The following is a 12,226-nucleotide window of genomic DNA, read 5'->3' on the forward strand; positions in this document are numbered from 1 at the left end:
TACATGACTGTATATGGGAGGATGTGTGTAGATTTTATGCAAATACTACATCATTTTATGTAAGGGATTTGAGCATTCATGGATTTTGGCATCTGCAAGGGGTGTTGAAACCAATTCCATATAGATACTGAGGAATGACTATACTTTAAATCATCTCTAGATTACTTACAATACCTAATATAATGTAAATGCCATGTAAATAGTTGTTATACTGTATTTTTAAATCTTGTATTTTTTTATTATTTTTATTTTTTAAAAAATATTTTTGATCTGTGGTTGGTTGAATTTGAGAAGGTGGAACTCCAGGATAAGGAGGGCTGACTATACAATATTTAATAGTACAATTGAGAAGAGGGACTAGAACTAGATAGTAGTAACATTTCTATATCTCAGTAGAATTAAGTTAGTGTAACTCTAAAGTTGATTCTTATAAATTAAGCTATATATGGTAAGCCCTAGAGTGACTACTAAGAAAATAAGAAACTCAAAAAAATATAATAAAAAAATCACTAAAGGAATTAAAATGTTAAACCAGAAAATATTCACTTAATGCCCAAAACAAAAACAAACAGCAAGGCTGGGTGCAGTGCTCACGCCTGTAATCCTAACACTCTGGAAGGCTGAGGCGGGAGAATTGTCTGAGCTCAGGAGTTCGAGACCAGCCTAAGCAACAGCAAGACCCCATCTCTACTAAAAATAGAAAGAAATTATCTGGACAACTAAAAATATATAGAAAAAATTAGCTGGGCATGGTGGCACATGCCTGTAGTCCCAGCCACTTGGGAGGCTAAGGGAGAAGGATTGCTTGAGCCCAGGAGTTTGAGGTTGCTGTGAGCTAGGCTGACGCTACGGCACTCTAGCCCAGGCAACAGAGATTCTGTCTCGGAAAAAAAAAAATAAAAAAAAAAATAAAAACAAATAAAGGTGGTTTCACAACTATTTATTTAACACCTACTATGTGGTAGGAGATTTTTTTAAAATGCTTTGGATACATCAATTAACAAGACACACACAAATGCCCCTGCCTTTCTGGAGTTTGCCTTTCTAGCTGGGGTCATCAAACAATGAACCTAATAAATAAGTAAATCATAAAGTATGTTTTGTGCATTTTGTTTTGCCATGTGTATATAATGTACATAATGAACAAATGTGTCCTAATTTTGCAATATCTAATCTCTAGATGTTAAAGAGGTTGCCAGTATATGATGAAGTACTTAGTAAAATTAGCACATTTTGTACAAAAAAATAAAAAAAACTAAAGCTTCCTAGATAATATTTTGATCATGAAAAGGCAGTGGTGACATGCATGCGTGTCCCCATGTGTGTGCACTTCAGGCTGACTCCCAGTATGGAACCACTAGGAAAGAAGATCTTTAAAGGCGTTTTAGTAGCTGAACTTGTGGGCCTTTTTGGAGCATACTTTTTGTTTAATAAGATAAACGCAAGCCAAGATTTCAGGCAAACAATGAGCAAGAAATTTCCCTTCATCTTGGAAGTTTATCACAGATCCACTGAACGGTCTAGAATGTATGGAATCAGAGAGCAAGATCAAGAAAAATGTTGAACAGCAAAAATTAGAACCATTCATCATGTACAGCGTCCCATCTAAGCTTGTCTGAGACCTTTGGGAGGAGAACAAAGATGAGCCTACTACTACATTGAAGACTCTTGGCAGTCACACCGACCATCCTACTAACAGGAACTTCTGGCCTGCCATGGCTGGCAGTTTCCCATCTATTATGCAATTCCACTGCTTTTTCTGTTGCTTTCCTTCTTTATTTATTGTCAAAGACTAATGTTTTACAAATAAATGACTAAGGAAGGAAAAGGAAAAAAAAAGTCAGTGGCTTCCTGGTGCTTATTGAATAAAGTTTAAACTCCTGCTCTGGCACTAAAGGACCTGCAATGTACCTATCTCATCAAACTTGCCTTATTTGCTAAATCTGACAAAGTTGCTATGAGTCTTTTCAGCTCTCTTACGTAGACATGATACCTTGTCTATGTAACAGTAACAGCTCACACAGCTGGAAGTTACCTTTTCCTTCCCTGAAATTCTATGGCCCTCAGTTTACCACTTACAAGGCAATTATTGTACTGCCATATTGGTATGCAAGTCCTATCAACCTTATTATACTAAAGGCCTAAGCCCAAATATGTATGTATGTGTACGTATATGTATGTGTATGTCCGTACATACACATACACACACACACACACACACACACACAAAGATAATTAGCGGCTTTATCCCTTTCCCTGTCTAGCATAGCAGGCACTGAAAAGTACTTTTCTACGATATTTCTCTCTTTTACAGAGAAGACTGTTAGACTTGGAAGGAGCAGAAGAAGGGAAAGGAGGCACTGTTGTCCTTTGTGAATCTCAGTAAGTTATATTTGTGTAATGATCTCTGGATTGTAAAAGGTTTCACATGCATCTCTGTGTAACATCAGAAACAATTAAATACCAAAGAAAAATGAACAGAGTTGTTTGTAATGAGTTTGGGTGTTTAAGACTAGGGCTATTAGCAAATATTTAGGAAAAGCAAAGATTAGAAGAGAGAAACGAAAATGGCTAGCTTTGTGGAGATAACAAAAATAAGGTTAATTTTAAAGGAAATTTTTAAAAGGCTAGAAGAGATTGAGTGGAAAAAGTCTGTAGAACTTTGGAAAGAAGTTTTAAATTGGACCAAAATGAGGAGATAATGAAGGCAATAAAAGATTGTAGGGAATTTATAAAGGGAGAGCCCTCTGGTTTTGAAAGTCCCTAGTCAGCCTGTGGTACTTCAGAGCAGTAATCCAGAAAGGGTACTTGAGAACAGACAAGAACATCATGTTGGTGACGGAATAAAACATGGTCAGGGATTTCATCAGAAGCAGAATCCATTCATGACACAGTCTGGCAATGCTAGAAGCTGGTAATATGCATTCAAGCACCTGGGAAGAAGATACCAGTCTTTGAAGAATGCAGGTGATTTGGGTGAAAACAAGATACCAAAATATTCTTATTTCTTGTGATCAACTCACAGCTTTGAATCTTGATTTCAAATGTTGATACTTTCCATACTGTGAAATTCTTTTCATCAGATACTCAGGGTTCCCAATGTGCTTCTGAACAGACACATTTTCTCCTACCCCCACATTTGGGCTGCTATCTTCATTGGCTGCCTCTAACTTGATCTTCATATCCCCAACCAACAGGGCAGTTTTGAAACCGTGAATAATAATTATAAATATTTGGTGTGCATCCTCTGACCTGGAGGAAGTTTAAGTTTAGCTGGCATAAACCTAGATGCATAGTTGACTATAAGTTGGGGAGAGGAATACAGATGGTGTCTTAGCACTTGGTTAGGCCCAAGATAATTAAAAGGTGAGAAGCAAGATGTTAAGTGTTACAGAATTTATTAAAAACTTCATAATGATTTTGATCTGAGTTGATAAATTGATTTTTATTTACCTGAATGTGAAAGATTTCCCCCAAAAGAGTAGCAAAACTAATGTGAACATAACATTGACTAAAGAATGGAGTTCTATGGATGAAGCAGTCTCATAATGTCTTAATGATAAAGAAGCTGTTTAAGGCATTCTTACTGTATGTACTATCCTGGTGAAGAAATAAGGATTCCCCCACCTCAACTCTGACAATATTATGTAATTGGCAACGAATACACTAGATTGACATAGAATCTAGGAGCTTAGAGAATTAGATGTAAACACAAATGGCAAAAGTTAGAAATCCATCAGAAATCTAGAAAACATTAGATTTTCAGAGATATGAAGGTGATTTTACTGGTATCTAATAAATGTTTCTTAGAACCTATAAGCAAGGCACAAAGGGGGTGGGGTAAAAGACCTCATCAATCTGACCAATTCGTGAAGGGCTCAGTATAGGCAAAATGAATGGTCAGGTCAGCACCCCCCCAGATCAGAGCCATCCAACCAGGAGATATCACAAAGGGTTGGCTGAGGGCAATTAGCCATTCTGGAAGGCCATTGAAGTCCAATGGGTGAGAACAAACCATTTCAGGTCTTACCTCTTCCAGACAATTTTCCCATGACCTCCTATCAAATAACTTATTTCCCAATCACTTTCTAGAATGTAGAAGATAATTCATCTCAGCCAGACTATATTTTCTAACACCTGATGATGTGGAGTGGTAAATAAAGCCCCAGCCCACAACTTCTATAGTCAGTAAGGGCTCCAGGGTGGCTTCAGTTCAATGAAGCCTCAGCACCAAATTTGCCATGTACGGCATGGGTCACTGTGACAGAATTTTTTTCCCTACATGACTTCTCTGATGTTGAACAAGGTATGAAGTTCGGGTGAAGCCTTTTCCACATGCGTCACACTGATAGGGTTTCTCACCAGTGTGGATTTTTTGATGTTCAATAAGGCTTCTATTCCGAGTGAAACTTCTCTCACACTCATTACATTTATAGGACACGGGAGCTTCGACATTTTCCCACTGGCTTTCCATTCTACCCTGACTTTCCCAGGCCTCCCCACGCTCAGGATTCTCCACAGTTTTACTGCCGTGGATCCTCTGATGTCTCAGGAGATGTGAATTCCGCCTAAAGGCTTTGCCGCACATGTTGCACTGGTATGGCTTCTCCCCAGTGTGAATTTTATGATGTTCAAGGAGGCTGCAGCTTTGGCTGAACGTCTTCCCACAGTCGTCACACTCGTAGGGCTTCTCTCCAGTGTGGGTTCTCTGGTGTTTGATAAGGTTTGAGCTGTGACTGAAGACCTTGCCACATTCTTCACACTCATATGGCTTCTCACCAGTGTGGACTCTCTGATGAATGACAAGGGCAGAGCTCCCGATGAAGGTCTTCCCACAGTCTTCACATTCGTAGGGTTTCTCTCCAGTGTGAATTCGCATGTGTTTTGTAAGGCCTGAACTCTGAGCAAAACTCTTTCCACATTCATGGCAATAATGCCGCCTCCCCGCGGTGGCATTTTTCTGCTTTCTTTGTAACCTGCCCTCCTGTTCACCAGCTTCTGCACATGTAGGAATCTGGGCAGTGTCTTCACCCAGGTGGCACGGTATCTGCCCAGGCTCTTCTTCTGGAAGCTCCTCAGCTGGAGGCAAGTTCCTGATCTTAGTCTGTATTTCACCACCTGAAACAACAAATGGTCGGCAACTGTCAGTTCTGCCCTGCCACAGGGGGCAAACTCTGTCATGAGGACCGTGAAGGCAAGAATCAGAGTCTACAGATGCCAAGGATGAGAATTTGTGTACAAGAAAGAGGATGGGAATAAAGGGGGAGAACAGGAGTGGTGGGAGGAGGGAGCCCTGAGAATGGGAATGGGGCCATTGGAAGGGTACAAATTGGGAATAGAGGGAGTGGAAGGAAGGTGTTGAGGGTCCAAGATTGTGCTGGGGACCCATGTGGCAGCTCTAAGCTCTAAGAACAGTGAGGCAGGGCCATACACCTGCGATGAAATGCTGAAAGGGCTGAGCAGAAGGTGACAGGAAACAGAGCAAGTAGAGGATTTCTGAAGCATTCTGCAAGAAACAGCGAAAGAAGAGACTCAGAAACTGGTCCCTGATCAATGATATGGGCAGTTATCTCTAACCATGCCCCAGGCAGAGCCAGGGTCCCCAAAGAGAACTGGCTTCAGTGCTGGGGGTTCTAAGCTAGAGCCCCCACTGTGCTGCCAATGAGCTATGTGCCCTCAGACAAGCCAGGCAGTCTTCTGTGCCTCTGCACCCTCATCTCTGAGGGCAGGGTCTGTAGCTGACGTCTAAGGTCACTTCTAGCTCCCACATTCTGACTCCATGGCCCATTTCCTGAAGAGGCCTCTCAGCTTTCCTCCTCTGTCAGAGCCAGGAACAGGAGGGGACAGGAGGAAATCAACATTTACTGAGCATCTATTATGAGCCAGACCTGTACTAGGGCTGTATCTGCTTCATCGCACTTAACCTGACCAGCACACTGGCAGGGCAGAGAAGCAAGCAAGGCCAGAAGGGGTAAGGAGCCAGTCAGGAACAGGCTTTTAGAAATGGTGACTCTGAATCCAAACATAATGGGGCTCAACAGCTCCTAACATCCCATAGGTTCTAATACACAAAGAATGCCAAGAAACCTTAAGAGAAATTAGTGCCCATCAGTCTTACCCAGGGAGACCAGGCTGCCACGGTTTTCCTGCCTTTCATCTCTGTAGAGGTTCACCTGAGATGAACCCTGCTGTGTCCACTCAGGGGTAAGGGTCAGGGCCACATCTTCCATTTTCAGCAGGCCCTACAACAATAAGTAATTCCATTGTCTTACCCCAAATCACCCCCGAATCTGGGTACATGCAAAGAATGTACATCACTTGTAATGGGCTCTTTAAAAAAGAGCAAGTGTGGCACACCTACACCTACTCAACCCTATCTCTAATAACATCTTTATATATAAAAAAAAATCCTGCGAAAGGAGAGGAATATACATTAGGACAAGTACTTTCATATAAATGTCCAAACAGTCCAGAAAATGAAAAGGTTCGGAAAACAGGGGCCCATGCAGCAAAAGGAATGAAACTATATCCAAACTTTTCAAAAGATTTGTGGTGTGCTTTGGCAAAGTCGGATAGGGGCTCACTTACATTAATAATTCTTTTTTTTTTTTTTTTGATACAGAGTCTCGCTTTGTTGCTGGGGCTAGAGTGCCGTGGCATCAGCCTAGCTCACAGCAACCTCATACTCCTGGGCTAAAGCAATCCTCCTGCCTCAGCCTCTCGAGTAGCTGGGACTACAGGCATGCACCACCATGCCCGGCTAATTTCTTTTTACATATGTATTTGTAGTTGGCCAGATAATTTCTTTCTATTTTTAGTAGAGACAAGGTCTCGCTGTTGCTCAGGCTGGTCTCGAACTCCTGACCTTGAGCGATCCACCCGCCTCAGCCTCCCAGAGTGCTAGGATTACAGGCCTGAGCCACCGTGCCCGGCCTAATAATTCTTAAAATACAGTGATATCTAGGACTGAGGTGAGAAAAATAAGAAAAAAGTTGATACTACAGAGCCTCAAACAGTGATCTTCAAGCAGGACATGAAAGACTAAGTAAGAAATTAAAATCTAGGTTAAATAAAGATTGTTCAGATTGCAATATAAGTGACTTTAGACTAAAAGGACATTCCTTATCTGTCTCTTCAAGTGTAAGTTCTTTGAAGGTAGGGGACAGGTCTTTATATCCCACACCAATAGCATGGTTTATTATACTATTAAAAAAAAAACAAAAAACACAAACACAAACCACCATCCCAACAAAACCTTCAGTTTGCATTTCCTGAATTGTCCTTGTTGAAGAAAAACACATTGATGAGCAGGCTGGCCAAAGAGATGGGATACAAAAGATCTAAGAAGCACAGAGAACTCTCCAAGGTGGTAGTGAAACACGAAAACCCTCTTAGGTGGGCACCAAAATGAAGGCAATGATAAGCAACCTTGGGATAGATGAGCAAACTCAGAACCAAGGTGAATCTAGGAGGGCAGTGAAGTAGAACTGGGGAGGGAGGGACCCAATGGACAGCCCAACAGTAGTGAATGAAGAGTGTGGGGTGTTGGGGGAGGGAGAGGGGATCCAGCTCACCTGGGACTCTGGAGTAAGCCTGGAAGCCACCACTGCTTCTTCCCTGTTGCACCCTCTCTGGGCAAGCCCAGAAACCTGGAAAACTAAGAAGGAAAGAAGCTCTGGATGAGATCCACCCTGGCATTCAGCCTCCTTGCCTTGTAGAATCCAAGGTCAAAAACTAGGTTAGTAAATTCTTGCCAGGAAGTTTATATAGAGTGTATTCCTTTCCAAAATGCCTGATTCCTAACAGCTACAATCCTAGGGCCTAAAGAAATCTGGTCTGCTCTGTAGATATACAAACACCATGTACAGAATCCTTGGTAGGAGTGGTGAAATGAAAGCAAGATAAAAATAAAACTAAGCTTTCCATTTGAAGATCTTTCAGTCTTGAATTTTTACAGGGATATGGGGAGTAAAGGGGTGTTTTTTGTTTGTTTAAAATGTCTTTAGTAGATCTTAGGGTGCTTTCCACTCTGGGTTTGAAAAACTAAGGGAAGTCAGGTAAGGCTGGGTCCATAAAGGAGGAAACAATAATCTGTTTATATGGAACTTGCTCAGATTCAAGAGAGACGTAGAGGGGAATCTCAGTTTTCCCTATAAGAAGTCAACTTTTCAAGGGGTAAAAAATAAGTTGGTTTTGGGCTATGACTCTTTGGATAGCATGTTCAAGTATTGTATGTCTTGGGAATTTGCCCATATGTCCACAGCAAATGAGGAACAACCTAGAATACAAAGTAGTTTCCTATCAAGTAATTTTCACCCTGTTCTAGTTTTAGAGGGCTTAGAAGATTTATACTTTAGAAGATTTATACTCTTCAATGTGCAGCAGTCCTACCATCTCTGGAATGTCTGGGCTGGCTTTACAAATTCTGCCTTATTTTATTCATAGCACTTAGCAATATCTAAAATTGTATTATTAATTCATCTGCCATCTTCCCTGTTAGAACATAAGCTCCATCAGAGCAATAATTCTGTCTTACTGATGGCTCTATCCTCAGTGCCTATACCATTGGTTACCATAGATGAGGCCTCCATAAATACATATTAAATGAATGGAAATCATTGTGTTGTTAAAATATCAATAGTTTCCAGACACCAATTTTAATAAAGTCTTATTTACTATGTTCTAGTTTGGTTAGGAAGTTTCCACCATGGTTTGAAATTTCCCTTTTAGTCTCAGTTTTAAACTAGAATTGATCAGTGATGAGCATATAAAGTAACTATAGATGGATCTTTTAGGTAATCCTTAAATGAAATTAGATGAAGTCCATAGAATTCAAACAGCCCAGAAGATAATACTCACCTCTGTCTTGTAAGGGCTGAGATCCCAGAGATTCATGCTTGAGCAGAGCCTTCATTGGCTGGAATTGGCTACTTTGAGACCCCTGAGCTGGTGTCAACAGTGCGACCTTGCAACACAGCAGTTCCTGCCCCTGGTTACCACCTGGGATCTAGAAGTCATTCATTTATTTTTATTTATCTGCCAAACATTTCTATCGTATTTTCTATGTGTGAGTACTTTCTATTTTCCAGGCATTGTTTCCCCAAGAGATTTAAGAAAATTAACTCAATTAACACAGACAACTCTATGAGCTATTAATTTGGATTTTTGTTATGGAGAGACTGAGGCACAAGGTTTAAGCAGCTTGCACACAACACCCAGCTAATAAGTGGCAATGCTAGGATGACACCTTGAGGCAGGATGACTCCAGAGCCCATGTTCTTAACCATTACCCTATGTTTCCTCATATATACATTTGTGCTTTTATGATAACTCTTTAGAAAATGGTGCTAAGTGCTCAAAGAACACTAATACCTTTTCTTATCTGAAAAAGGAGGATAGTAATTTCTAGTTTATGGGGTTTTGGAGATCAGTAAATAAGATCACAGTATATGAAATTGCCTAACACAAGACTTGGCACATAGTATGTCCTCATTACATGCAGGTTTCCTTTGAGACATTTATAGTGAAATTACAGTTTTCAAATTACTTTCTCATGTGAGGCTCAGAATTTCCTACATCCTTTATAAAGAATGAAGCCAATAGACTTGCAATGACCTTTCACTGTTACATGGCTCAGGTTCAATAGATCCAAGGCAAGAACCTTGGTTTCCTGGTCACTGGTTTGAAGGCATTGGCCACACGTCCTCTAAGGGTATGTGGACAAGGATGTTGCAAGAAGGAAACAGTTTCATAAAACAGGGAAGAAGATGGAGGTGAAAATCAACCCATTTCCTACCAGAAGTTCATAACCAGTGGTCCATGGACTTAAATAGGAAACAACTACCCTTATTTTGACTAGCCTCCAAGAGAAATTTAGCATTTCCTTCAGTTATGAATGGAAGCAACAAACCAATGTGGCATAAGCAGCACCCAGGACTCTGTCACCAACAGAAACTGCAGATGCTCATCACATTACAACCAGGCAAATATAGTCAAAGTCATTCACATTTATCACCACTTTGAAATGACCAGTTATTAGCCATGTCCCTAGGTCTTATTATTTAGGGCACTAATAAAAAAAAGCACATATATAACTTTATCACAAATTTAATACTTTGCTAATTGTATCCAATAACTGAGTTATTTTGTAATCTTTTATATTTGTCTTTATGTATTTAAAAATACTATAATGAGAAGGAGTCCAGGGACTTCACCTTGCTACCAAAGAGGTTTACGGTACAAAAAGGGATGGCGAACTCCTGGATCTTAAAAGAATGCCCCTCATATCGATCTTGAGATTTCAGGAAGAAACAGACCACAGCTCTCAGATACTAAACCCGTTCTTTCTACCTGCGGCATCCGCTCATCCAGCTGCCTCTCCAAATACTCCAACAGCACCACCACCTCCTCCCCGCTCTCTGGATGCTGCTCCCGCATCCAGCTCTGCAGGTCCCCGGGCAGGATGGTCAGGAACTGCTCCAGCACCAGCAGCTCCAGGATCTGCTCCTTGCTGTGCATCTCAGGCCGCAGCCACTGTCGGCAGAGCTCTCGGAGCCGGCTCAGCGCCTCGCGGGGGCCCGGAGCCTCCAAGTATCGGAAGCCTCGGAAGCGCTGGCGGGAGCGTTCGGGGCCCCGAGCGGGGCTACAGGGTGAGCTCGGCTCAGCCGCCGAGGCGGAGGCTTCTTCCTTCTCCACCTTTACGGTCAGGAGCCCCGTCTGCTCTTCTGCGGACTGGGCATCCAGGGCTGCGTTTTTTCTGAGTTCTCTAGCCATCCTGACCCAAGGCCGTACCCGGGCTTCACTCTAGCTGCGACTTATGTATCTCCAAAGGATTCTTGAAAGGTGAGAAATCACCACTAGCCAGAAAAACTGCAAGTGCTCCCCTCCTCTCATGCCCGGGAGCCCAGGATACCCGTGCGGCGCAGCTGTAGAGATCTCTTCCACCGTCCGTGCCTTTGCAGCGAGCGTGCTCCTCTGCACCCCACCCTCAGTCCCACAACGAATATCCCCAAAGGACGTCCTCGGGGTGAAAGTGATCACTCTCCAGACACAGCAGAAAAGTTGAGGCTGGGGCACAGGAAGCCTCGGTGTGAACCAAAGTCACTTCCTGGGCTCTCTAGGAATCTTCTCTCGGTGGTTGTCCCCGAATTAACCCATTAGCTACCCTATGCTTACCTCCACTCAAGGGAAGGCAGTTATGGGTAGGGGGAAAAAAGGACCACAGACACTGTCTGGATCATAAGAAATAGGACTAAATCTTTAAATTTTGGAAGGATGCTGCCGTGGCCCCCACTTCTTTCTGATGTGAAGCTTGCCTAAGTAGCTGGCATAAAATTGACACTAAAATTCAGCTGGAAAGCAGGGGTTCCCCAGGGCCCTCAGAAGGAGGACCTCTAATCTCTCTGAAACATCAAAGAAGCCAAACATATAACTAGGCACTTGCCTGGAGAGAGTAGAGGTCGTCCTCCCCCCATCTGCCACTTTTTCTCCCCTTCACTGCCCAAACTATTTGAAAGAAAGCCCTCCCCAACTTGACTCTAGTACTGTCCTCCCACCAATCCTTAACACCCTGTAGACAGTAAACTGCCAGCATAGCCAATGCCATCGATTCCTCCCCCACCCCGTAAGTTACCACTTTCTACTTTCCATGGCCTCTTCTCAGGCAAGCAGGCTTATGCTGCTCTCCACTTCCAGAAACTCTCTAGCTCCTGGTTTCAGGGACCCCATTCTCTACTAATTTCTTCCTTTCTGTTTCTTTGAAGCTCCCATTTCCAGTCTAGCACAGTGGTTAGACACAGAGTAATCCTGGCTTTACCACTAACTAGCTGGGTGATCTTGATAAATTACTTAACCTCCCTGTGCCTAACTTTCCCAATCTATAAATGGGGAAACAGATAGAGATGTTGTGGGCGTTGGTAGCGATTAGATAATAATTGTGAGCACTATTGTGTAAGGTGCTTGGAACAATGCCTAGCATGTAATAAACTGGGCCTACCCAATAATAGAAGAAAGCTCTGAGATTTCTTTGAGCCAGATGGTACTAGATGTCAGGCCATAGTGACAGCAAGTTACTTAGCTGGACTGAAGTGTCAGTAAGCCCTTTCTACCCAGTGGAATGGAGAAGCTTCAAAATGTAAGTTCAGTAGGTTATTAGAGGGGAAAAAAAAATACCATGTCAGTACTTTCCTAAGTTTTTATTCTTCACTGTATTCCCTCTACAGTTCAA

The 12,226-nt window shown here is 42.3% G+C and overlaps 1 protein-coding gene across 1 annotated transcript; it reads right to left on the minus strand.

The window, feature by feature from the left end:
* Window positions 1–3,773: 3,773 nt before the first annotated feature.
* LOC123638429 (zinc finger protein with KRAB and SCAN domains 4) lies at window positions 3,774–11,066 on the minus strand. Its single transcript, XM_045552038.1, has 5 exons — window positions 10,351–11,066; window positions 8,860–9,007; window positions 7,575–7,657; window positions 6,119–6,242; window positions 3,774–5,118 (listed from the first exon to the last, which is right to left on the minus strand). Exons 1-5 carry the CDS (start codon window positions 10,771–10,773, stop codon window positions 4,256–4,258), a joined length of 1,641 nt encoding a protein of 546 aa, XP_045407994.1. The 5' UTR covers window positions 10,774–11,066; the 3' UTR covers window positions 3,774–4,255.
* Window positions 11,067–12,226: the final 1,160 nt, after the last annotated feature.

Source organism: Lemur catta, chromosome 5, assembly GCF_020740605.2.
Source record: "Lemur catta isolate mLemCat1 chromosome 5, mLemCat1.pri, whole genome shotgun sequence".
Classification (NCBI taxonomy): domain Eukaryota; kingdom Metazoa; phylum Chordata; class Mammalia; order Primates; family Lemuridae; genus Lemur; species Lemur catta.